General features: G+C 46.9%; 1 protein-coding gene across 1 annotated transcript in view; it reads right to left on the reverse strand.

Moving 5' to 3' along the window:
* IFRD1 (interferon related developmental regulator 1) overlaps nt 1–27,928 on the reverse strand; it is a 160,571-nt gene that overhangs the window by 61,389 nt on the left and 71,254 nt on the right. The window contains exons 7-9 of the mRNA XM_078674456.1: nt 24,171–24,340; nt 23,209–23,317; nt 5,436–5,570 (exon numbers count right to left, since the gene is read on the reverse strand). Coding sequence (XP_078530582.1) covers nt 5,436–5,570; nt 23,209–23,317; nt 24,171–24,340 — 414 coding nt within the window. The remainder of the gene's footprint in view (nt 1–5,435; nt 5,571–23,208; nt 23,318–24,170; nt 24,341–27,928) is intronic.

The raw sequence follows: 27,928 nt of genomic DNA on the forward strand, positions 1-27,928 counted from the left end.
GATCACCTTCAAGCTCCTCACCCATGCACACAAAGCACTCCACAACGCCGGACCAGCCTACCTGAACAGCAGACTCAGCTTCTACAGCTCCGCCAGCCTCGCCCTCCCACATCTAATGTACAACCTCCGGCGGCAGATCCTTCTACCTTGCCGCCAAGCCCAGGAACACCCTCCATACCCACATACAGCAGACCCAAGACCTACTCTCCTTCAGAAGACTCCTCAAGACCTGGCACTTCGAACAGTAGCAGCACCCTCCCCCCCTCCCCTCAGAGCCTTGAGACCCTCACGGGTAAGTAGCGCGCTTTACAAGTACTCTGATTGATTGATGACTGATGGTGTCTGTGCTTGGTGAAAGTGTGCACTGACGGTTGGTTCTGTGTGGTTATGTGCGCGTGTGGGGCTGCGCGTTTGTGTGTTATGTGCGGGTGTGTGGGGCTGCGCGTTTGTGTGGGGCTGCGCGTTTGTGTGTGGTTATGTGCGCGCGTGTGGGGCTGCACGTTTGTGTGGTTATGTGCGCACGTGTAGGGCTGCACGTTTGTGTGATTATGTGCGCACGTGTACGGCTGCACGTTTGTGTGGTTATGTGCGCACGTGTGGTGCTGTGCGTTTGTGTGTGGTTGTGTGTGGTTGTATGGGTGTGGTTGTGTGTGTGTGTGGTTGTGTGGTTCCAGACTCCCTGCTCTCCCTTGACTGTCAGTCTGAGTTATACCTTGCACTCAATAAATCCTAGGCACACTTCCGCTTTGCATCTATCGCCACTGGGAAGAAGCAGTGTACCAGTACATTGATTAATCGGCCGGCTGATGGACACTCCTGTGAAATCTAAAGCATTTAATAAAATAACCCTCATGTTAGCTCTTAAAGTGACCCTCACATTATATCCTCAAATGACCTTCATGTGAGATAATAAAAATGACCCTCCAGTGAGAGCCGAGAGTTAGCCTCTTGAGATCCAAGGGTGATTATACCTGAGACGCCAAAGAAGCTGCTGTGACATATCCAGGAGGCACCTAAATTACCCAACTGTATTTACAAAAACTACCGAAATGTGAGAAAATAGATGCAAAATAGGTCATGTGCGAGAGAGACCCCGACATGCCGCCCCTACGCTAGACGATTACTAAAGTATGCACATGTCTATTTCTGAGCTTTAAAACTCTCCTGACAGAAATAGTGGTCTAACTAGAAAATTATATCTAGGACCACTGGGATTATGTGGTAGTGATGGACCAAAGTATGCCGCTAAATTAAATGGCAAGAAAAAGCAAATTATGCGGCATAATGCAACACATTTTGTTATATTACTTAACTATTTTGTCTTTTTCACTCACGGTAACACCATCTGGGCAAAGATTTCACCTTATTAGCAAGCAGTACCTGTTTAACATCCAAACGCACCAATAAACAAATGAAAGATAACTAGTCAACTATTGTAAAAGGTGTTCCACTGCGCTTGAACTCAGTGAAGCTTTAGTGAGCTAGAAGGATGCTGCGCTAGGAGAAAGCAGCTGTGTGCAGAGCGAGGCGCTTCGGGAGATAGATGTACAGAGAAGAAGAGACGCCTTGTGCGCAGAGCCATCAGGAAGGAAGCGAGGACTCGTGGCATCACCTTACAGTACACTCTTCGTTTAATGCCGTTCGCATCAGCAGAGCAGAGGCCTGTAGAGAGGTCCTGGCAGGTTCGGCTCTGCTCAGCTCCCTGAATACTGGAGGATGGGTGGTGGGAGATGCCGGACTGTGGCTCAGCCAGAGGTCCTGTTGGCACCTCGAGGCCATGACGAGCTGAGCCTCCATGAGGCATTGCCTGCCCCTCTCCCCTTACCCCAAGATGCAGTGTAATGGCCAGACCTACTGACTTTAGAACTGGGAATCTGGTTCGAGTCACAGAGTCGCTCGACATCCTATAGTTCTGGACGAATAAGCTAATATTCCCGAGACAATAAAAATGAATGTGCCCTTGTGTAAGGTAATTGGAATGAATGACGCCCCTTAACAGGAGACACGCCCATCCAATACCTGGCCTCTCTGAAGAGAGCATGCAGCGATGGTCAGCTATGTGAAGGGGTACACAGCGCTGAAGGAGGTTACAATGAGTTGAGGGGGTGAAGGGTGAAATAACTTGCAATACCAACTAGCATCGTCCTGCCCTAACAGCCCCACATAACGCCTTAATTTGCTAAAATGTGAGGGACTGTACAGCAGCAAAAAGTGGATTGAAAGGGTAATACCAGCAGCATGGGTAATGTAATAAAGGGAGTGGCTTAAATAATGTGCAAAAAAAAAAGTTTGTGCTTAGCCTAGTGTGCTGCCCCACTTGTATTTTGGTTGGTTGTCATTGCATCCAGATATATGATACAACGAGTAGCAGCATACTGACAATAAGTCAGGTCTATTGGCTTTGTCAATGGTGGTTAGTTGCATAAGATAAATAAGCAGCAACGATGGATTGGGCTATAGTATGCGGCAGGGTTGGGTATAAAAATTAAAATTAAAAAAGGAGGCCAAATTATGCGGTAGAATGCAGCACATTTGGGTGCATGGGGGGACTAAATAGGCGCAAGTTGCGGAAAGATAGTGGGAACACAAGTCACGTGGAGGACATTACCTGGCCTATAGTCACATCACACTGCTGATGTATGCCCGTCCAATACCTGGCCTCTCTGAAGAGAGCACGCAGCGATGGTCAGCTAAGTGAGAGTGTGTGAAGGGGTGCACAGCGCTGAAGGAGATTACAATGGGTTGAGAGGGGGTGAAGGGTGAAAACTTGCAATACCACCTACCATCGTCCTGCCCTACCAGCCCCACATAACGCCTTAATCTGCTAAAATGTGAGGGACAGTACAGCAGCAAAAAGTGGATTGAAAGGATAACGCCAGCAGCGTGGCTAATGTAATAAAGGGAGTGGCTTATATAACGTGCAAAAATAATTGTGCTTAGCTTGGTGTGCTGCCCCACTTCTATTTTGGCTGTTTCTGTCATTGCATCCAGATATATGATACGAGTAGCAGCATGCTGACAATAAGTAGGGTCTATTGGCTTTGTCAATGGTTGTTAGTTACATAAGATAAATAAGCAGCAACGATGGTTTGGGCTATAGTATGGAGAGTGGGCTAGGACACATGTAAGAGAAAAGGGGGGAACATTACCTAGAGGATAGTGAGGTGCAAACAACATGCTGCAGGCAGAGGAACAGGAGGCATTCTTCAGTAAAGAGGTACACGCCACACGCCCCCGAAAATGAGTGCAGTCCACAAGAACGGGAAAAGGATGCTGGTGACACAAACAAGCGATGCGCGCTCTGTCCTGGGGAAGGGCCATTAAAGGAACGGGGCAGAGAGGCCTGTGAGAACTCGCGCCAAAAGTTAAAAGAAAAGCGGAGATCAAAGGAAGGGTGGAAGGGACATTGGCGAGGGAGCATATGTCGAGTGGAGATGTAGATGCTTTAACAATGAGTAAAAAAAAAGTTACAAAGTCAATTCTGTTGTAAAGAGCTGTGAAGTACATGGGTGTGGCTGTGTGTGTGTCTGGGAGGCAGAGCATAAGGGGGATGGTGGTGAGGGGGTGTGCTGAAGCATGGTAATCTGAATGAGTGTCCATATGGCAGCAGAGGCGGTGTGCGCACGTGAAGTGGCAGGGAACATCAAAGCGGCCGCAAAAGTCCTCCCAAAGGCTGCAGGCGGACAAATGGTGCACGCGCCTGGCGCACATGCACTGTGCCCGATCTGCCTGCAGACTTTGGGAGCATTTTTGAGAGCCCCTTACTATACTCACAAAGCATGGCTAACGAAATGGCTATAGCGAGACCTAAAGAAGGGGTTTATTCTGTGTGTTTAGCATGACAAAAAAACTACACAAAATGTAGTATACTGGCTATCTTTTTCCAATTCGAGATGAAGATGCAGCCAGTGTAGCCTATGTATTTAGGCTGCTTTATTGTCTTTATCTCTTAAGTGTCTTTGCAGGCCTTCCCAAAGAAAGGCGAAAAATATCCACTTAAGAAGATGCATCTAAAATGCTCTGGGATCCCCGCACGTGGGCAGAACTATTCAAGTGCTTATGACAATACATGGAAATCCCCTACGAGAGAACCATACCATATGTGGCTCCTGCATGGAATAATTTCCTTTCCTATTTCTGCTTTTCATTTCTTTGACCGTCAGAAACATTGCTTGGATGATATGTCAAACCTATTTCTACAGTATGCTTGGGGTTTCCCGTTTCAGTACCATCGGTGGGCAAAAGGCAAATCTGCTGTCATGAACACATCTTAATGTTCTAATACATCAAGGGCTAGATTTTTTTAGCACAAATATTTCTGCCTCGTCCTATTTTTAATACGGTATAAAAAATGGTTCAATACAAATCTGTCTTTATTTAGAGTTCACAACAGCTGCTCAGAAGACATTATCTAGTCTAACATCTGGCACTAGGTAATAAAAATCTGTAGGAGTGTTGCATCATTAGTATGAGGTAGAAGTTAATGGTAGCCTAATTCTGAACGATAGCATGTTGATGTAAGGGCCATACTTGCCTATCATCTCAACCACACCACTGGAGTCAAGCTATCCAGGCTGATAGCCAGAAACCGGTCCTTGGATGCTTGATTCCGGTCTGGGAAAGACATGGCTTGGTAGTTCGGACTGGACTGTTCCCAGGAGGCACAGGGTCAGAGCTGATTTGCATATAGCCAGTGTCTAACCCAGGGTGGTGTGGAGTGCAAAAAAACGATGGATTTAGGCCCAGATCCTTGTACTGGGGTGAATGTATGACATTGTTCTACATTCTGTCAATCAACTGTGTTTTTTGCTATCATCTCAACTGCGGCAAACAATATTGAAAGCAAACAACTGGATATAACTTCAACCATGGCCGCAAATCTATAGAATATTGAAAGGATTTATTTTAACTAAAATCATCTAAATTAATTATCTATCAATAAATGGGACTTTTTTCTGGATTCAATTTTAGACATTTGTGATGCACATTAACATCTTGAGGCATGCAATGCCAGCTGTGACAATCAATTCGATAGCGAATTTGTATTTTTGGAGTAGTAAAAACTGCATCACTTCAATTCTTGAAGAAAAATACTAACTGCGAGTTCTGAAAATTCACTATCAGGTACAAACATTATTTCACATACATCTGGCATGCCCCATATAAAAGTTGAACTCTGGTATGTTTAAAGATCACGTTAAAATTAGTCCTAATTTCTTGCTAGGATGCAAATATGGCTTATAAAGTTATTTTAAAATCAACTTCAGGTGTCCAGCAACAGTTAGGATAGATCGAATGGTCCAAATAAAATATTTGAGCATACACAAAAGCTGTTACCAATTCTTCAGCGATCATTCAACCCAAAATATTACAAATTTAAGTTGTACATTGCATATAGTTCTTAGTTCAGTACTGTGCAAACCATTTTGAATTACCTCAACACCTCTCAAAACATCACGGAACACGGAGCGTTGCTTTCTTTTGTCCACTTTGGCACGGTGTTTGTTCCCATCGGTTGCCAAATCTTTTAATTTTTGGGTCAACTGCTCAATATCTTCGTAAAAAAAATCCTAGCAGAAGATACAAAGGGACATCTTAATTATGCCTCAAGGTTGAGAAAATTGAAAAGTCAAATAATTTACTTTTGTGACATCTCAAAAACATGAAGAGCTACTCATGGGTAGAGATAAAATAATCAAATGCTCAGTAAACAAGGAAAGTAGACTAATCACATACTGGTGAAGTAATTTAATATGGCTTAATGATTTACTGGACTAATTGAGCCAACTTATCTATTTCACACAACGTGTTGTCTGATCAAAAACTGGATAAAATTCTTGTGTGGGGCTGAAGATACTCCACACTGACGTACTACTGATACTGCAATAGTAAACAGCAATGGCAAAAATGGCCCTTCATCAGGATCATCACTTAGAAAATACTCTGTGGAGCACCCGTTATTGAATACATTTGCCAAATATCACTAGATCATTAAGCATTAACTTACCAATTAAATAGTCAAGCAAACCAAGCTGTCCTGCAACTGGTATTAAACTAAAGCAATATACACATTTGAACCACCAACACCACCAGATTCAACACATCAGCACACATCCTGCATGTAAGCAATATAAATACTGCTTAGGGTTATAACTCATTTCTTAGAGCAAGCATCTCTTGTGGTCAATTTTAAATCAAACTAATGTAATTTCACCCAAATTCATGCACTTGTGTGCAGCACTGGGGGCAACCAGCAAGACTGCCTCAACCTCCAGTACCAAGGCTTCTGAATTCCATGCACCCAATCACTCCTTACCCATCTACAGATTCATCAATGAACTAATTTATCTATAGCCCTATGAATTCACTCAAATGACATTCACTATAGAAAAAATGGAGAACTTCACATGGGGGCAATATAAGACTTAAAATCCAGACAATCCCAAAAGAACACTGGGAAATCTGGGCATATTTCTGAATTACAAAAAGGAGAAGTACTCTTAGGAAGAGGTGCATCTCTGCCTTTCTTTTGAGCCAAGGACGCCATACTATACAAACGGAGGCTCATTTAGTCATAAACAGATCCTCTGAATCAACTTCTGCTACTGTGCAGAGATATTAAGTACTATCTTATAAGAAACTTGAAATATTGTTCCAGCTGAAAGCCCTGGAAAGCCTCGAAAAGATAATATAATCGTCCACTCACTAGAGTCAGATTTTGAGGTCAAGCTATTTTTAGGACCTACTTGTCCGGTCTGGTGCATTAACCTACTTAATGCTGGAAAGGAACAGGTATTTTTTCTCTTTGCCTCGCGTATTTCTGCACCTTGTATATAAAAACTTTCTTTCCATAAAAATTACTGAAATAAAAAAAAAAAACGAAGAAAGTGAATGAGTGATAAAGATGGCTTTTTATCATGACATTTGCAATTTGTTCAAGAACAGAGGACAAATGTCAGTTTGTCTTTTTACTAATTGCTGCTTATCTTATCCTGGAAAATGGTTATTACTTTTCTCTTATTACAGTTGGAGGGTTTTGTCAAGTGAGCTGTCTGACAATCATTGTGAAACAAAAGGCTGAAGGATGTCAGTTTTTTCTCTAACTGAACATTTAAATTGGTTGTAAATGAACAGTACAAACATTTCAATAAACAGCTATAATTACTAGCATATTTATTTTTGCATTCAGAAGTGTGATGCAATCAAAGATTTAAATAGGAGCAAAATAGAACAGTTTACTTGGATATGGAGAAATGACATTTGCAGAAACTACTGCCAAACACTGTTTGTACTTTATATAGTTTTATCATTAAAAATTGCATGTCAATGGTAAATGATGGCCATTTCAATGAAAAATATGTTGATTGCAAGTTAGTGTGTTAAGCCTTCCTGCTTTAGGTTTGTATTTATTTAAAGTAATAGTTTTTAAACAGAATTTGAGAAACATTCCTGCCAACAACCTTATGGCAATGGTATTAATAAACTAAGTCAGACCTCATGTGTATCCTACATGTGGCTAGATTTGGATTACATATGGAGCAAAATGTTTAGTCTGTTAAACAAGTGTTTTTTTACAGCAGACATACTGAACTTGTGTATTCGATGGTGATCACATATGTGATAAAGAAGAAAATGGTGGCTCAGTGAATTAAAACGTTTGCCCAGGAGCACAATTTGAAACAATTTTTGGGTCAAGAGCATTACAATTCTGTTGCACAGATCATTCACGCCACTAGACCTGCAGGTCTAACATTTATGATTTTTCTAAGCCAGCCTGGGCAGTGTTAGCTGAAGGAATCAGTACATCAAAAATGTAATTGGTGCCCACGTTGAGGCAATCTATCCTATCAGACAGTTGCTGAACTTACAGCAGAACTTCTATGGAAACAGAGGAATTGTGCATCAAGACTTTCAACAATTGGAAAGTTATACTACAAAGACTCAACAATGCATTCAACATGTTAACTCAAGACTGTTGGTGAAGCACCCGATACCCGAGATGCGCAGGCATGAACTACACAAGAGATCACCAATTCGAGCTTGCTTGTATGTGAATGACCAATGCTGAATCAGCCTCCACCTTACATCCTCAAATATGAACTCAACTAGGGAAATGCTGAAGTTCTGCCTTCAATACTTCAAGAACTTTGCACAGAATGCAGGAAGGAATATGCTACTTACCAGTACCAGGGCTGCAGAGTGGTACATTTATGAATAGATCGCCATCTGGTGTTGGGCTCGGATGATTGCACTTGTTTTTCTCGTGGAGAAGTCTTTTGTAGTCACGAGACTGATGACTCCTCCCTTGGGTGCTAGTGCGCATGGGCATCGGCTCCATCCTTAGATTGTTTTGCCATAGTAGGGTTAGATGGAGTAGTATGATAGAATACAGAAATAGATGCCCATGTAAGTGTATCTAAATAAGATAGTGTTGGAACAAACACAGGTTTCTGGGGAGGCAGGGAGGGCATGTACCACTCTGCAGCCCTCTATGTCAAAAACAGATGCATACTGGTAAGTAGCATATTCCGTTCGAGGCATATGGGCTGCAGATGGTACATTTATGAATAGATTATACAGCAGTTACCTCCCTACCGATGGTCACCAGTGTCTGTTGCAACAGTTTGAAATAAAGCTTTTAGTACAGCCTGGCCCACTCTTGCTTGTTGTGTTGCCTGCACGTCAACACAGTAGTGTTTTGTGAAGGTATGCGGTGTAGACCAAGTTGCTGCTTTGCATATGTCATCTAGGGGAATGTTTCCTAAGAATGCCATAGATGCCCCTAGTTTACGTGTAGAATGAGCTCTAGGAGGAACAGTTAATGTTCTCTTTGCTTTTATGTAACATATCTCTATACATTTTACAATCCACCTGGCAATGCCTGCTTTAGAGATCGGCTTGCCCTTATGTGTTGGGGGAAAAAGCTACAAATAGTTGTTTGGTTTTTCTGAAAGTTTGAGTTCTTTCTATGTAATACAATATTGCCCTTTTGACATCTAATGTATGTAGGGCCCTTTCTGCTACCGTCTGTGGTTTTGGAAAAAAGACTGGTAGTTCCACTGGCTGATTGATGTGGAATGCTGAAATAGGCAAGAATTTCGGGTTTGTTCTAAGAACCACGTTATTTTGGTGTAACTGTAGAAATGGTTCTTGTATTGTCAATGCCTGTAATTCACTCACTCTCCTGAGGGAGGTAATGGCTATAAGGAAGGCTACGTTCCATGTAAGGAATTGTATTTCACACCTATGCATGGGTTCAAAGGGTGGTCCCATTAGTCTGGTGAGTACTATGTTGAGATTCCAGAATGGGGAAGGTGGCAGTCTTGGTGGAATGACTCTTTTGAGGCCTTCCATGAAGGCTTTAATTGCTGGCACTCTTAACAGGGATAGATGTTGCCTGTTTTGCAGGTACGCTGCTATAGCTGCAAGATGTACTCTAATGGAGGTGTAAGCAAGGTTACATTGCTGTAAGTGTAGTTAGTAGCAAATAATATTTTTTGTGGATGTGTCCAGAGGGTTTATGTTGTTACTGTTACAGTATACAGCAAACCTTTTCCACTTTGCTGCATAGCATGCTCTGGTGGTGGGACGTCTTGCTTGCTTAATGATTTCCATACAGTTTGGAGGTAAATCTAAGTATCCAAATTCTAGGACCTCAGGAGCCAGATCGCTAGGTTCATTTGTTTGGGATCTGGGTGCATTATTTCTCCATGGTTCTGTGCAAGGTGCATGGGTAGGATTCTTAATTTTTGATGTGGCACCTGTGAGAGTTGCAGGAGCGTGGTGTACCACGGCTGTCGTGCCCACATGGGTGCTACTAGTATCATGGTCATTGAATGTTGCAGTTTTCGAACCACTAATGGAATTAGTGGGAGAGGGGGAAAAGCGTATGCAAATTTGTTGGACCAATTTATTCATAATGCATTGCCCTGCGACAGGTGGTGCGGGAACCTGGATGCGAAGCTTTGGTATTTTGCGGTCTGATGAGTGGCAAAGAAATCTATCTCTGGTTGTCCCCATCTTTGGAAGAATGGCTGCAGTATTTGGTCGTGCAGCCCATTCGTGTATTTATTCTGACTCCCTGCTTAAGATATCTGCTATCTGATTTTGTACTCCTGGAAGGTGTTCGGCTAACAGATAGATGTTTTGAGGAATGGCCCATCTCCAAATTTCCTGCGCTAGTCTGGATAGTTGGAGAGAGTGTGTCCCCCCCTGTTTTTGAATATAATACATTGCTGTCATGTTGTCTGTTCTGATCAGGACTGCTTTGCTGATAATCTGCATTTGTAAAGCTTTTAATGCTAGAAACACTGCTAGGAGTTCTAGATGGTTGATGTGCAGTCTTTTTTGCTGTACACTCCCATCTTCCCTGTACTGTATATTTGTCCATATGCGCTCCCCATCCGGTGAGCGATGCAGCCGCTGTTAGCACCACTTGTGGAATTGGTTCTAGGAACGACCGCCCCTTGGAAATGTTTGTGTTCCACCACTTCAGAGAGCGATGCGTGCGGTCGTCTACCAACACCAGATCTGTAATCTGACCTGGAGCCTGATTCCACTGTGTTGCTGCATTCTTGAAGCGGACGCATTTGTAGTTTGGCATATGGTATTAGCAGTATGCAGGATGACATCATTCCTAATTGCTGCATGAACACTCGAGCTGTTAGTGAGTGTTGTGGTTGAAATCTTGGAATCAATGTGAGCATTGTTTGAATCCTGACTGGATTGGGGTATACTTTGGCTTTTTCTGTGTCTATAGTAGCCCCTAGATATTGTTGAACCTTGTTTGGTTGTAGGTGGGATTTTGTGTAGTTCACCATAAACCCTAGCTGGTGCAGCAACTGAATTGTCTTCTGTGTGTTTTGAAGACATTCTTGTTGTGACTTGGCCTTTATTAGCCAGTCGACCAAGTAAGGGAAGACATGTATTTGTTGTCTTCTTAGGTGTGCTGCCACCACTGCTAGGCATTTTGTGAACACCCTTGGTGCTGTTGTAACCCCAAAAGGAAGGACTTTGAACTGGTAATGTTGTCCTTCTACCACAAACCTGAGGTATTTTCTGTGGGCTTTGTGAATTAGGATATGAAAGTAAGCGTCTTTTAGATCCAGTGTAGAAAGAAAGTCCCCTTTCTTCAGTAAAGGAAGTACTTGTTGGAGCGTGACCATGTGGAAATGTTCCGAATTTATGTATGCATTGAGAGGTCTGAGGTCTAGTATTGGCCTTAGGGACCCGTCTGTTTTGGGAATTAGAAAGTATAGAGAGTATACTCCTGTTCCCTGTTGATGTTGTGGAACCTTCTCTATGGCAAGCTTTTGTAGTAGTGATAGTACTTCCTGTTTTAACAATGTTAGATGATCTTGACTAATTGGACACTGTTTGGGGGGGATGCTTGGTGGGGTAGCGGTCAGTTCTAGGCAATAACCATGTTGGATAATTTGTCTCACCCACCAGTCTGATGTGATGTTTTCCCAGACAGGTAGTAACTGTGATAGACGTCCCCCGACCGGTGTTACATGGTCTGGAGGGAGCTTTATGAAGTCACTGTTTTGGGGTTGGAGAGTTGCGGTTGTTATTTCCGCGACCTCTACCCTTGTTGTTGTTACCTCTGTAACTGCCTCTAGAATTACCTCTGGGTGATGTTGGTGTAAAAGAGGTTGATTGCTGGCTTGTGCCTGTATTCTTGGATCCGCCTCTATAGGTGGACCTATGAAAGGAACCCCTTTGAGTTGGCTGTTGCAATTCTCCCATTGATTGAGCCGTTTCTGTGTCTTTTTTCATCTTTTCTAAGGCCTCATCTGTCCCTGAGCCGAAAAGTATTTTCCCATCAAAAGGCTGGTTTAACAAGGTTTGTACCTCTTGTTTGAATCCCGAGACTCTGAGCCATGCATGTCTTCTTAACATGATACTGGTGTTTATGGATCTTGCTGCAGTGTCTGTTGCGTCTAAGGCGCACTTAATGGAAGTGTTAGTTATCTTCCCTTCTTGTATGAGCTGATCTGCCCTTTTTTGATGTTCTTTAGGGAGAAGTGTAATGAGTTTTTCTAACTCATCATAATGAGCTCTATCATAACGTGCAAGTAGCGCCTGCGTATTAGCTATGCGCCAGCTGTTTGCCGCTTGGGATGCTACTCTTGCCAGAGGCATCTATTAACTTGGACTCCCTGTCAGGAGGAGGAGCTTCACCCGTAGTTAATGAATTTGCACTTACGAGCGTTTGTGGCTACTAGCGAGTCCAGAGGTATTTGTCCCTTAATAAATATTGGGTCCTTTGGGGCTGCCTTATATTTTTTGTCAATTCTTGGATTTAATACCCTAGCCCTCACTGGGTCTTTAAATATGTCTGATGTGTGATTAAGGAGACCCTTAAGCATTGGTAGGGTCCCTGAGGTTCTTTGTGCAGCAGGTAGTGTTTCTAAAAGGAAATCCTCTATCTGAGGTTCTGCATGTAAGTCTACCTTGTGGTATTTTGCTGCCCTATTAATTAACAGTGCAAAACCTGTATTATCATCAGGTGAAGGTTTTGAGGGATACAGGTCAGGGTCATTATCATTATCTGATCCTGCATTATAATCTTCCCATGGGTCTGTATCTTCTGGGATAGTGTCGTTATCATCCCTAGGAAGTTCTCCCTCCCCTGTGTCACTTTCTACATCTGTTTGAGGTGTAGATGGGCGTGGTGTAGCAGGAATAGATGGCACAGTGTGAGGAAGAGGAGAAGAGGGTGTGTCTCTAGGTTGTGGAGAAAGGGGAGGAGTTGTATTTGTCCCCATTGTTCTCTTCTTAGGAGGAGGAGCTTTGTCGTCAAACTGTTCATTCTTCCTCTTTTTAGGTAGTTTTGTCACCACCTTGCCAGTTTTTACAGATCAATAAACAAAGTCTTTTGTTTTGGATCTGTCTGATGCTCCTGTGTCGGTCCCGAAGTTTTTGGTTCCGAAAGGTGATTTTGCTTTTGACTTTCAGTGTTATATGTTTTCGGCACAGAGAGTTTGTTCGAGTCCGATCTTTTCGGTGTCGAGGAAGTCTTCGACGCCGAAGCTTGTTTCAGTTTCGACATGGAATGTTTCGACTGCGAGCTTTCCTTGTTATGGAGCTTCGGTGTCGATGCCGACCGTTTCTCGGATCCGATATGATGGGAGGCAGAGTGTTTCGGTTTCGTTGCCGAGCCTAAAGGCGGGGCGTCGGAAACTTTTTTCGGTTGTCTGACCAGGCTCGAAGGCGGGGTCGACACCAAACAGGGTCGTTTTTTTGGTAAAGGGACGTCGTCACTCACGGTTTGATGGACGTCGATTTCTTCGACGTCGGACTCGTCCGCCTCCGACCGACTCGTCCTCATCTTCTTCCTCTTCTGGATGTCGTGCCTCGAACAACTCCGGGATTGCATCTGACTGCATTCTCGACGCCTCGTGTCTTCGGGCTCGACTGTTTCTAATCGTCGACTTGGAGGAGAATGCCGCACAGGCTTCACAGTCCCTGGATTCGTGTTCAGGTGATAAACAGAGGTTGCACACCTCGTGTAAGTCCTTGTGTGGGAGCTTAGCACCACACGTTGGACATTTCTTGAATGGAGTCCTTTCCATGGACTCCGGGCTGGACTACGTCGAGATAGGCCTCCCGGTCTGGTCGACGTAGAAGTTGTAAATTTTTGTTGTTGACGTCGAAGCGCGTCGACATGGAAATGAACTCGCGCTCGATAACAATACCATCTAATTGGAAAGGGAATACGCGCCGAAATATAACTTTTTTCTCGAAGTCGATCCGGAGCGCTTCGATCCTCATCCGAATCCGATGGCGGGAAAAAACAATCTAAGGATGGAGCCGATGCCCATGCGCACTAGCACCCAAGGGAGGAGTCATCAGTCTCGTGACTACAAAAGACTTCTCCAAGAGAAAAACAAGTGCAATCATCCGAACCCAAAACCAGATGGCGATCTATTCATAAATGTACCATCTGCAGCCCATATGCCTCGAACTGAGTATTATGCACTTTTAGAAAGCATTGGTCATGTCAGTGCAGAAAAGGCACAATATCCCTTGAAAGTATGAAGATGGTTAACTATGCTAGTAAAACTACAGATTTGACCGAGACAGTGCTGCAGACAACCTCAATATGTTTGTTTTTCCCCCTTCTGGTCTATTCTATGATCAGAAGATGAAGATAAAACAAAGAACTATGTAATCTCATGAGAAGGAGAAACAGCAGTGTTTTTTAACCTGTCGTCCAGGGACCCCTGAGTCCACAATGCCTAGTTAGGGGTTCCACGACTGCTTGGAAAAGTAAATATTAACAGATTATTAGTTTAAGTAATGAAGTAAACTGTGAAACAACATTTTAAATATCAAGAGAAAACATTTGGAACTGGAGGCTAAAAATGACAGTGTCCTCCGATTAAGTCGTGGGAGTAGTGCAAATGCATCGAACCGTTTACAGTATGGACAATGCACATCCTTAAGTGCATTTAGTAAAGGCCCAACTTGCTCATTAAAATGTAGACTTTTTATATTTGTTTGGGAATTAAATAGCCAATTTCATAATTTGTGTCCGATGAATACTTGTGTCTCTATTTTAGTATTGTTGTGATGATCAAGCCATTGAAATTGCTCTAGTCAGGGTGGAAGGGGGATGGGAGCACACTGCCTCACCTCAGAGCACAGTTTGCCCCTTGGCATTGTGGTAAATGCAGTTCAGTGATTGCTTGAGTGTTAGCTATAGTGGTTCACCAAAGTTGGTGCAGGTTAGTGCTCTAAACCTCTGATACATGTCTTTCTGATTATCCTTCATCAGTAGGGATAAATGAAATTCCTTCTGGGGTGGCTAAGAAGGCTGCCACAGTCTCAGGTCTCAGTACCTCTCTGGCGCACAGGTGCATCCGCCAAAACCTCGACAGCTCAGTGGCTCAAGTAAGCCTTTGCAAACAAAAGGGGGATGGGAGCACACTGCCTCACCTCCCAGCACAGTTTGCCCCTTAGCATTGTGACAAATGCAGTTCACAGTGATTGCTTACTTAAATTTTAGCTGCAGTGGTTCACCAAAATTGGTGCAGGTTAGTGCTGTTAATCTCTAGACATGCGTTTCTCGATATGTCCCAGGATTCCAATGATGAGTAAGGGGTCGCTGGATTCCAATAATAATTAAATGGGGGGGTCCACAGAAGTCAAAAGGTTAAGAACCACTGAGCTAGAGTATTCTCAAACACCACCAAGTTTAGTTGTGCGTTTCGCTGTAAGGACAGCCTGTGTACAAGATGGCTAGAAAAGCCAGAGTAAGAAATGGATTGCTTCTAGGTCTGTACTCGTCAATAGGAAAACCAAAGCTAAAGTAGTGGTTGCTCGACTGTAGGCTGGATAATTAATACTTCTGTAAGGACTGTTCAATTAACTATACAAGTAAGTTGGATATCACTGCCACAACACTAAGTATAGTGTACAGTACAGTGATTAATACTCCCCACATCACAAGAACCAAGCCTCCCAACTTCCAGAACAGTTGTGTAGCTGAAGAAAGTTGGCCACAATGGTTAACGGCACTACTATGAGAAAAATTAGGTGGAAAGAAGGCACGTCAAAGCTCTCAATCAACTGGTACTAAACTAAGACCAAGAAGTGGTAAAAGGTAGAGTAGGACTGATCAGCCATCACAAAGAATACAGTACCTGAAACCAGAGTGAATGAAATGATAATCCCATTGCTTTTACCTGACAGACTACAGAGAATTTTATTTCCAGGACTGGCGGATGAGTTATAAATCAGTTTTATTCTGCCTAGAGCTACTTGTTTAAATAAACTCTAGAAGTTTGGTCTCTCGCCAGACAGAATGCAGCTTTTCTAGTGGTTACTCAAGCTTGTTACATACACCACTACATTTCTTAAACCAATGTCTGCTGTTCAGTAGCCTACGGTCAAGCCAAGTCTTGTCTAAGGACTGAAAACCTAAAATAGCGATTCAAGGCAGCTGCTAAGGGACCATTGAACAGGTCCCAATACAAGAAGACCACTAAGTATTCACATGCAGTATTCTTGCTAAAGCACAAGTTACTACTTGTGTAACGATATATCTGTAAGAGACATTAGTTAGTGATAGATTCCTTACCTTAGAATATCCCAAGGCGTCAGACTGGATCTGGAAATTTTTGCGTAGCAATAACCCTGCGCATCGGTAGGCGTCGACCGCGGCTCCGCGTCCGTCGTCGTTAGCGCCAGGATGACGTCGTCTGAGTACTTAGACACCGCCCATGCGCGCTGACGTCAGTTCTGATACACAGCTTTTCCGCGCCAGATACTCAGAGCCATGATAGAACCAACACTGTTGCCAAGAAACTAAGGCCCTGAAAAGGGGATGACCTTAACCCTAGATATCGGTTCGCAGAACGGGGAGGATGGGTGTGTCGGTAAGGAATCTATCACTAACTAATGTCTCTTACAGATATATCTTTACACAAGTAGTAACTTGTGCATCTGAAAGAGACACGTTAGTGATAGATTCCTTACCTTAGAATAGATATCCCAGCAATACCAACCCCGGTGGTGGGTCTGCGAACCAATAATCACACCAGAAAGTCCTGGAGGACGGAACGGCCAAAGAAGCCATCCCTCCGGACTCGACTGTCCAGGCAGTAGTGTCGTGCGAACGTGTGCAACGAGGCCCACGTAGCTGCCTGGCAAATGTCCTGCAAGGGCACCCCCCGGCCCAGGGCAGTAGTAGTCGCCGTGGCCCGAGTGGAATGAGCCCTCAATCAAACAGGGGGCTCCTTCTTAGCCATGGAGTAACATGCCTGGATACACAAGATGATCCACCGGGAAATGGTCCGCTTGTGTACCGCCTTCCCCTTCTTAGCGCCCACGTAACCAACAAAGAGTTGGTCATCCACCCGGAACTGGCGTGTGCGATCCAAGTAAAATGAAAGCGGACGTTTTGGGTCAAGACGGTGGAGCCGCTCTTCCTCTTTAGAGGGATGCGGAGGCGGAAAGAAGGTTGGCAGGGTGATGGACTGCCCGATGTGGAAGGCTGAGACAACCTTGGGCAGGAAAGATGGCTTGGTACGCAACACAACCTTGTCCGGATGGACAGAAAGGAAATGTGGAGTACAAGAAAGTACCTGGAGCTCACTCACTCTCCTGGCAGAGGTGATGGCAACCAGGAAAGCAGTCTTCAGAGTTAGAAGGCGAAGAGGACAGTTGTGAAGTGGCTCAAAGGGAGCGCACATCAGGAAAGTAAGAACAAGGTTCAAGTCCCACTGGGGCATCACAAAGGGAACAGGAGGGAACATGTGTGTGATGCCCTTAAGAAATCTATTTACAATAGGGGACTTGAACAGAGAAGGATGATCAGGTAGCCTTAAGAAGGCGGAAAGGGCAGAAAGGTACCCCTTGATAGTGCCCAGAGCAGATCCCTGCTGGGCAAGAGAAAGAAGAAAGAGGAGAACCTCAGAAAGGGGGGCAGAGAGTGGGTCCACAGCCTTTGCTGTGCACCATGCCACAAATCTGTTCCACCTGCAGGCGTATACCGACTTTGTGGAGGGACGCCTGGCTGCCAGAATGACATTACAGACTTCGGGAGGCAAGTCAAATGGCCTCAACTGTCGCCGCTCAATCTCCAAGCTTGTAGGTGGAGGCTGGACAGGTTCGGGTGGAGGACCGTCCCCTGTTGCTGCGACAGAAGGTCCTCCCGAAGAGGCAGACAAATCGGGGGATCGACTGACATGCTGAGTAGCTCGGGATACCAGTATCTTCGTGCCCAGTCCGGAGCCACAAGGATAACCTGGGCCCGGTGGCGCCTGATCTTCAGTACTCTGGGCAGAAGTGGTATAGGCGGAAAATAGACCGCAACTCCACTCGCGACGAAAAGAGTCTCCGAGCGAGCGCCGCCTTGGAAATTCCAACGCGCAGAACTGATGACATTGCGCGTTCTCTTCGGTGGCGAATAGATATAACCAAGGCTCTCCCCATTGCTGAAAGAGGCCTTGCGCCACGTCCGAGCTCAGACGCCATTCGTGATCCATCATGCACCGACAGCTGAGTTTGTCCGCCCTGGCATTCAGAGAACCTGCCAGGTGTTGAACCACCAGGGTCACGCCCTGACGTTCCAGCCACTGCCAGAGGCACAGAGCCTCCTGGCATAGGGTCCACGACCCCACCCCGCCCTGTTTGTTGCAGTTCCACGTGGCGGTGGTGTTGTCCGTGAACACCTGCACTACACTCCCCCGGACAGAGGGGAGGAATGCCTTCAGTGCTAGACGAATCGCCCGTAACTCCAACAGGTTGATGTGGAGCCGGGACTCCGCCGGAGACCAGAGTCCTCTGATCTCCGCCTCTCCCATGTGGCCACCCCAGCCCTGGAGGGACGCGTCCGTCACAACTACGTGCTCCGGGTGGGGTAGGGAGAGGGATCTGCCACTGACCCAATCGCGGTCCGTGAGCCACCACTGCAACTATCTTGCAGTGCCCTCCGAGATCAAGACATGGTCGGACAAGTTGCCCTGATGCTGGGCCCACTGAAATTTCAGGTCCCACTGCAGAGCCCGCATCCGCCACCGGGCGTGACGCACCAGAAGGATGCAGGAGGCCATCAGTCCCAGAAGCCGCAGCGTCAACCTGACCAAGACTCGGGATAAAAGCTGGAAGAGTGGAACCAGAGCCTGAATATCCCTAACCCGCTGTTCGGGAGGGTAAACCCGAAACTGCGCAGAGTCCAGAACCGCTCCGATAAAGAGTAGCTTCTGAGAGGGACACAGGTGCGACTTCGGCACATTGATGGAGAACCCCAGCAAGTGCAGGAGGTCGGCCGTAGTCTGGAGGTGGCTGACGACTGTCTGGGGCGAGCCCGCCTTCAACAACCAGTCGTCGAGGTAGGGGAAGACTGACACCCCTAACCTGCGCAGATGAGCTGCGATCACCGCCATCACCTTCGTGAACACCCGTGGGGCGCTAGTAAGGCCGAAGGGGAGCACGGTAAACTGAAAGTGCTCCTGGCCTACCGTGAACCGCAGGTAACGCCGGTGGGCCGGCAGGACGGGGATGTGAAAATAACCGCCCTTTAAGTCCAACGCTACCATCCAGTCTCCGGGGTCCAGGGCAGCTAAGACCTGAGCCAAAGTCAGCATCTTGAACTTCTCTTGTCGGAGGAAGCCGTTGACGTTCCGTAGGTCCAAGATAGGGAGCAGGCCCCCCTTGCCCTTCTTGGGCACCAGAAAGTAGTGGGAGTAACATCCACACCCTACTTCTGGCCCAGGAACGCGCTAGATGGCCCCCTTGGCCAAGAGATTAGTGACTTCCTCTTGCAGAAGTTGCAAGTGATCCCCCGACACGCGGTGGAATTGCAGTGGCATGGCTGGAGGGGTCGCCTCGAAGGGGAGGGAGTAGCCCCTTCGGACGATTTGCAGCACCCACCTGTCCGACGTGACAGTGCGCCAGTGGGAGTGGTGATGGCGAACCCTGCCTCCCACAGGCGTCATATGGGCCTGAAAACTCAGAAGGTTTTGAGGCAGGTGCTGTGGAGGGAGGTGTGGGTTGGCCTCGCCGCTGACCCCGACCGCCGCCACGGCGGTTTCCACGGCGGTTTCCACGGCCGCCACCGCGCTGCTGGGCATTCTGCGGTGCGTGGCTGGCAGCACGTGTGGGGACGCCCCTTCCGTGGCCACGAAAGGAGCCAAAGGCACCCGATTGCTGGTGCGTGGCCGAAAGGCCTAAGGACTTGGCCGTAGCCCTGGAGTCCTTAAAGCGCTCCAGCGCATGGTCTGCCTTGTCGCCAAAAAGGCGACGGCCATCGAACGGCATGTCCAGAAGAGTGGCCTGGACATCGGCCAGGCGTTGCGTCTAACCGCCACCGTCTTTGCCATCGCCCTGCCCAGTGAGTCCGTGGTATCCAGCCCACACCGGATAGAGTATCGTGCCGCATCTCGACCCTCCACAAGGGCTTGGGCGAGTTTAGCCCGGACCTCCTCCGGGCATTGTGGCAGCACGTCCGCAACCGTGTCCCACAGGGTGTGGGTGTAGCGGCCCAAGAGACACGCGGTATTGACAGACTGCAGTCCCAAACTCAGGGACGAGAACACCTTTTTGCGGAACTGTTCATATCTCTTGGATTCACGATCGGGCGGGGCCGTTGGGAATGCGGTCTGGGAAGTGGAGGCCTGGATAACCAGGCTCTCGGGGGTGGGATGGGTGGACAAAAAGCAAGGGTCGCCCGGACCCGGGCGGTAGCGTCTGGCCACATTCCTATCCACAGGCGGACCTGTGGCGGGCTTGGACCAAGTGCCCACAAGAACGTCACATAAGGCTTCATTAAACGGCAGCAGAGGCTCACTGGAGCTTGCCTGCGGTTTAAGAACCTCAGTGAGGAGGTTAGTCCTCACGGCCGCAACGGGGAGCTCAAGGCCCAAGGCCTTGGCTGCCCTCGTCAACACTACGCTATAAGCAGCCCCCTCCTCCGTAGCCACGGTGGGAGGGGAGACAAATCCAGTGTCTGGCGAGGTGTCTATACCACTGGCCTCCCCAAGGTCATATGTCCAGTCCTCTTGAGACTGGCACTCCTGTGCCAGAGGGTCCTCAGACCCCTCCCAATCACCTCCGTCACCAGTCTCCTGTAACCCAGGGTCAACAGACTGGACCTCCTCATGGAAATAAAAATCTCCAAAGGCCGTCTGAAGCGGCGCCCAACGGCGCCGTTCCGGTGCCAGAGTCGGACCGAAGGGAAGATTGGGGACGGGGTCCACAATGGGGGCCGGGGAGACACCCTCAGGGCCGCACCGGTGAGGTCGACCGGCGACGCCCCGGATCCGGAAGCGGATCCGGTGAGATCCTGCGGCGCCGGGTCCGAAGTCGCCTGCGGCGCCGGGGCCGAAGCGCCCGACCCGCTAGGGCCTCCAGCCAGGACCGCTGGGCCCGGAGGCACCGCGGGACCCGGTTGAGGAGGGAGGGACCTCATGGCCATGAGGTACCGCTCTACTTCCTCCGGCGTCGCGCCGTGCCCAGGGACCCGAAGGTGTGGGGCAGGCGGCGATGCTTGCGACTCTCTTGGAGCCGCGTGGGCGGTGTCGCCCGAACCCCCGGACGCATCGTGCGAGCGTCGGGGTGGGTCGGAGGAGCGATGATGCCGCTCCGACCTCTCATGCCTCTTATCTGAGGACTTGGATCCCAACGACCGATGTCCACTCCCGGAGCTGCGGGGACTCCGACCCCGCGACCGGTCCCTCGACCTCCCGTGGGACCGGGACCTGGAATGGCGCGGGGCCGACTGCCGGAGCTCGAGCCGCTTGCGGGACCGCTCCCGCCTAGCCTTCGACATCAGGGCCCGGCAGTCGGAGCAGGTGCGGTCGCCGTGGTCGAGGCCTAAGCACTTCAGGCACCGGTCGCACTTCGAACAGGGCTTGAACCCAGGCATCCCTACCGGCACCGATAGAGTCGAAGACTCAAGAAAGAAATTATCAAAAGATCAAAAAGTTCAGTCAAAAAATGACTAGGGGTAGACCTTCTCCGGATCTGCGCTAGCTGGCGCGGAAAAAAGAAGAACTGACGTCAGCGCGCATGGGCGGCGTCCAAGTACTCCGGCTAAGTCATTCCGGCGCTAACGACGCCGACGACGGACGCGGAGCCACGGACGACGCCTACCGACGAGCAGGGGTATTGCTACGCAAAAATTTCCAGATCCAGTCTGACGCCTGGGGATATTCTAAGGTAAGGAATCTATCACTAACTTGTCTCTTTCAGATGTTGACGATCTCAGTACAATCACACAATGTTGTCAGGTTCTAGAACATCCAGGTGTCCAAAGCAGCTAGGCCACAGGCTTCGCATCAACTGCAAACAGTACCCTCCCAAAGGAGTGTCAAGCATACATCAAGAACTGACAACCTTAAGATTCAACTGGTTCAGGCAGACATGCCACAGACCTTTAACAGCAATAAGGACTAAGCAAATTCAAAAAAAGAGAACATTCAGTCGAAGTTAATTGACTAAATATTGAATTCACATCAAGAGACATCACCAATGGAAGTCCGAGAAGGAAAGTGCCAATTTGGTCACCAACCTCAAACGGTCACGATATCTCTCAGCACAATAGACACATTGGAAGGTTTCATACACGTTTCAAACTACTTCCAGAGTGCTATAGAAGACTGAAAATATCAAGGCTGTTTATTTATATTAAAAAAAGGGGTGGGGACTGGGTCATCTGGCATGGACCAGACCCACAATTCCTGGAGCAGTCTTTCTGACCCCTGGGGACGCAGATTCAGGAGATGCATCCAATCTACTGCCCCTGGGGGAGAGGGAGGCAGAAAGCCCATTAAAGGCATGGATTTATTTCTGATGGGTAGGAAGGTCTGTTCTGACATTGAGCCATCTCCCCTCAGCCCAAGTCTCTCGGCCCCAGCAACCTGCCCCACACTCCCACCTCCGCCTCCCCCAATCTAGAGTCCTTACACTGCAGCCATCCCCATGGCAATAGACTGCATTCTGATTCTTTTGGGTGTCATTTTGAGATATGGGTCAACACCCCATGCCTTGCACCCAATTCAGTTTCTCTCATTTTTGTAGGTCCCTGATCTAGCGGGTATTCAGACACACCCAAATGTATCTCCAGGAAAAGCAGATAGATAGCAAACACCCATATCTGCCAAACGGGGCAGAAAGCTCAACTATCAGGGGGATATTAGAAGGGGGGGGGGGGCTTTTAGCCATCTTTGTATCACTGCCCACCCCCACAGGAGACATCTGTCCCGAGGCGGAGGTAGCTTAGGGGATTACACTTTCTGAAAGGCTATACAAAAACTACACCCTATGAAATTGCAATTTCCGCTGATGTGCCATGGTAAACGGCTGCACTACTCTGGCTCAGCCAGCAAAAAGGAAACTGCCAAGCATGGGCATTTCTAAAACCTAGACTTGTGAATCCACAATGGTGGGGTCTGAGTGAATTGCAAACATTCTTACCCAGAATGCCCTGCAAACATCAATGTATGGGTCAAAAGACTATTTTCCCTGTATTTAGACAACCGAAAACTTGGGCATTTACAGCCAATGGCTAAATAACTACTCTGCTTTCACACCTTATTATTAATGCTGGTGTGCTTTCATATGAAATGAAGTAGGGATATGTAACAATTTATAAGACTACTTAAACGAACACTAGTATTCACAAATGGTTTCAGAGCACAAATGAACAGTCAACATAAAAAATATCCGATCTATTCACCACAGAGGACTCCTACTTACAGTATCACTTTCTCTTGCCAGTTCAAAAAGTAGAGCCATTGTTTCACCAGCAGCAATTCTCATGTTCACATCCTCACAAGACAGCAGACTTGGAAGTTTGTGCAAATGCCTAGAGAATGCGGGAGGGGTAAAGAGAAACTGCACTTTAATTACTCTAAATATTTGTAATCAATGAATGTTTAGACAGATTGTCACAATCAATACTACATTTATTCAATTTACAGTTAATTCTACGCTTCCTATTGTACAGAAAGCTGTAGCAAGGTGGGTATGAATTTAATCAGCCCACCCCATACAGTTTTGCGTGAGGATAAAGTGAACAATGTTCCCATGGTTACAATAGAAAACCAAGACTTACAGCAGTGCATTGAACGGTGATGCAAAACTGTCTAAAAAGAAAATGGTCTCCCACCATCTGAATCTGAAAGGAGTTCAGTGATGGAAGGTTCCAACCTCTATGAAGAAAGGCCAGATGGAGCAAAAATGTACGATCTAATTCTGCTTTAACACACATGTATATTAACTAAAGTCTAAAATCATCTAGAAATGGAAGGAAGTCCAGTGACAATTTGAAATACTAAGTACAGATTGGAGCTTGGATGAAGCTTTTATTCTAGATAAAAAAGCATGCATCTATATAGACAGATCACGTGCAGGACAAACTAACAAGCAAGTATAACCAGGAAAAAGGGCAGTATACTAATCCTATACAAGATTTTTTTGAGCAGCTGTGCCACATTCGATCATTCATCCGGGATGCAGCAACAATATCAGCCTGGAAATAACCTTCAGACACAATTACATGGATTTTTAGAAAAGGGATCTAGAGTAGCTCTAGAACTAATGTTAATTTAAACAAAGCACAAACATAAAACCAAATGAGGAGAGAAGCCTGAGAATGTAAGCAATCAAAATACAAAACTACAACAAAACCATTACACAAACTTCTGGGCAGTACATACATTTCAAGTTTCTTCTTCACTTCAGTAATTGGGCAGATGGTCAATAAAAGTGCCCATGTTAGAAGAGCATGAATGTGAAGTGACGTGCTGCTGCAGCCATTAGTCCAGTCGTCTTTCTGGTAACACTTAGTGAAGATATGTTCTAAACACTCCATGGTTGTGTACAAATCCTAGTGCAAAAATAGTTTTACATCGATTAGCCAAAGGACAATGAGGCAGACACTGTAGAAAAAACACTAAAAAGAAAATTGTTAGCTGATCAATAAGCAGCCACTTCTAAGATTAGGGATAAAACACCTAGCTACAATTTAAGGGAATTTATTAACTAAAATTCCTTCCTTCGGCTTGTACCTACAAGTTGTGCATAAAACAGGACATCAGTCACAAACAAAAACTGACAAATTGTCAAGGAAGCCATGCAGTACTCCTCTGGCAGTATGAGGACGACAACACTTAATACGCATGTTTCTGCTGCTTAAACAGGTTATCCAGACAAGAGCAAAACTGCAATAAAATACTGCTATTTGTTAATTATCAGGGAAAATAATGTAAATATTTAAGCCTTATAAACATGGTGTGAGCAGAGAGGCTGAATCCTTGACACCAAGTAGTATTAAAAGCTCAGACGAGTAGTTTTGCATGGTCAAATCGATAGTAATTTAGTATAGTCAACCATATTTTAGGAGACTGGTTATTTGACTTTTGAAAAGTCTAGAAGTTATTTAACTTTAGATCACCACCATTCGTCTGCACCACTAACTAGATGGATTTAGTGAGCAAGTAAAGTCTGCCCACAGGCAGGAGAAGCCACTGGCTGTCTGGTACAATTACGCTTCTGACTGGTCCCATGCCACATGTTTGTGAATTTCAATTTAGGAAAACATCAGGTTTGTGTAGGAAGCTAGGTGTCTGTTGCAGTGTCCCCCCACTTTTTGCCAGATTTCTGATGCACTGACTTGATGTGCCCTAGGTCCCTGCCAATCAGTTTCCCAGGGCCTGTGTTTTCCCAAAACTGTACCTTTATACCCCCAGTCTGCATCTCTCTGGCCACATGCAAGTTCCTTGTAAAAGGTACCATGGGTACCAAGGGCACTGTGACCAGGGAACGCCTCAAAGGGCTGCTGCACATATTGTGCCACCCTTAGGGTTCCTGTATCTTAACACTGCCATCAAAGGCTCCATGTTTTGGGGAAGAGAAAAGTGAAGTCGACATGGCGCACCTTCCTGTGTTCCATGCCTGCAACCTCCTCTAGGTGGGTGCACTATACCACTGGTGAGGGTACCGATGTATGAGCACTGTCCCCCTCCCAGTGTCTAAGTTCATTCTTAGAGATTGTAAGTGCAGTAAAGCCATAAAGAGTATATGGTCTGGGAGTTTGTCATTGCGAACTCCACAGCATCATAATGGCTTCACTGAAATCTAGGGAGTTTGGTATCAAACTTCTCAGCATGATAAACCCACACCGATGCCAGTGTGGGATTTATTATACAGTGCACTCCGAGGGCATCTGAGTGCATTGCCACCACAAGACATGTTTCTGGACCTCTGGGGTGGGAGCATTCGCTCCATAAGCCCAGAAACAAAGCCTTTCCTGGGTGAAGGTGTTCACACCTCCCCCAGGTCAGGAACATCCATCTGTGGCAGGGGGACTTCAAAAGCCTTGCAGCCTTTGTAACACGACCCCCAGCCTCTCATGCCATCAGGAGCAGACCCACTTCTTGTCACCCCCCTTTCGGCCGGAAGACCAGCGGGAAAGTTAGAGCAGCCCAGAAGGTATGCCTACCTCTGCCAACCCCACCACTCAGGTGGGGAAGGAGAGGTGAAGCCCACTCGTCAGTGCACATCTTTTGCAGACGGCAGGCACTCTCCAATCAGGATTAAGGATTGTGCCTACTCCCCCACGTGGGGTGAGCACACCAAAGGTGGAATTCACCCTAAGGTCAGTAGCCCATTGGCAACTGACTTCGAGACCCCTAAAAAAGCACCCTAAGTACAGTATTTAAGAGACAGCCCTGAACCAAGAAAACTGATTCCCGCAACGTACGAAGGAGACAAAGCAGAGAAGAACTGACTCCGCGCCAGCCCTACTGGCCAGTCTGCAGTTTTTAGAGATCCAGACCCAAACGTCACCTTGTCCTAAAGCCAGCGACCTCCAGAACCCCTGGGAGGACTGACAGCCTCCAACAAAGACCAGATCTCCTGTGAACAGCAGGTCTGTTCAAAAGAAGCAGCCAAGAAAGACTCCGAGCCAGCTGAGGACAAAAAACCAGATGCCTGGAACCACCACTGCAACAGCCGGCCTGCACCCCCCCTAGCCACCAACTGTGAGTCGCCCGGTAAGGTGAGATGTGACCCCACGACACCCCTGTATCTAGCCGCCCCGCACCCTGGAGGAAAGAACCCAAGGAGCAACTACCTCCCCGATCACTCCAACTTACCTGCCAGCTGTTGGTTCCTGCGGGCAGAATTCCTGGACAGAGCCAGCAGCCAAAATCCAAAACCAGCAACTCCCATTGAAAACAGGGCATCCGCCACCAAAACAGCACCCTGCACCCGGCTGACCATGCGCCGCTCTGGGTGCACCTTACGTGCCAAATTCGATCCCCCTTTGCCCTGAGCCTAAGTCCAGGAGCTTTGCTCCCACACCCTTGTGACCTGCTCGTGAGCAGCCACCAACCAGACACCCCCATTCCCCCTTGGATAGCATCAGACCTCCGCACTTTGCACCCGGCTGCCCTAGTGTCGCTGAGGGTGCTTTGAGAGTGCATTCTCAACCCTCAGGGAACTCTGGTTCTAACTCCAGAATACCAACTCCAAAACCTAAGTACTTACCGATAAACCGAAAAGTTTTCTCCCGTAGGACTGCACTGACTACTTTTCTGTGAAAAATCTTCTAACTGTGGAGTTGGCTTGCATGAAACCTTAAGAAACTGCCAATGTACAAAAACATAATGGCTTACTTTTTCTCCAGGAAATGTCCCAGTATGATATCTAGGCATATCACACGGAGTAGAAAAAGTAACTTAGAAAAGAAATCTGAAAAGTAACGTGCAAAGTAATCTCAAAAGTAACTGTAAAGTCATTTAGACTGTTTTACAAACAAATTACTTAACTGTAACAAATCCAATTGCATTCAACTGCATTCAAACTGTATTTAACTGCATTATTCTTGCAAAGTGAAGAAGGTTGATCTGGAAGGCAAAGGAAGGCCGAAACAGACAAAAGATCGCCTTTAAGGGTGCCCAGCGCAGAAGCCTGCTGAACCAAAGAAAGAAGGAAGAGGAGAACCTCAGAAAGGGGGGCAGAAAGTAGATCCACGGCCTTTGCTGTGCACCATGCCACAAATGTTTTCCATCTGCAGGCGTATACCGAGTTAGTGCTGCTGCGACGGAAGATCCTCCCGAGGAGGCAGTCTGATCGTAGGATCGATGGCCATGTACAAGAGCTCGGGATACCAGACTCTTTGTGCCCAATCCAAAGCCACAAGAATGTCTTGGGACCAGTGGCGCTTGATCTTCAGCACTCTGGGCAGAAGTGGTATAGGTGGAAAGGAGTATAGAAGACGGCAACTCCACTTGCGACGAAAAGAGTCGTGAAGGGAGTGCTGCCTTGGAAATTCCAACGTGCAGAACAGCTGACATTGCACATTTTCTTCGGTGGCAAACATATCTAACCAAGGCTCTCCCCACCGCTGAAAGAGACCTTGCACCACCTCCGAGTGAAGACTCCATTCGTGATCCACCACGCACCAAAGGCT

This window comes from Lissotriton helveticus, chromosome 1_1 (assembly GCF_964261635.1).
Source record: "Lissotriton helveticus chromosome 1_1, aLisHel1.1, whole genome shotgun sequence".
NCBI lineage: Eukaryota > Metazoa > Chordata > Amphibia > Caudata > Salamandridae > Lissotriton > Lissotriton helveticus.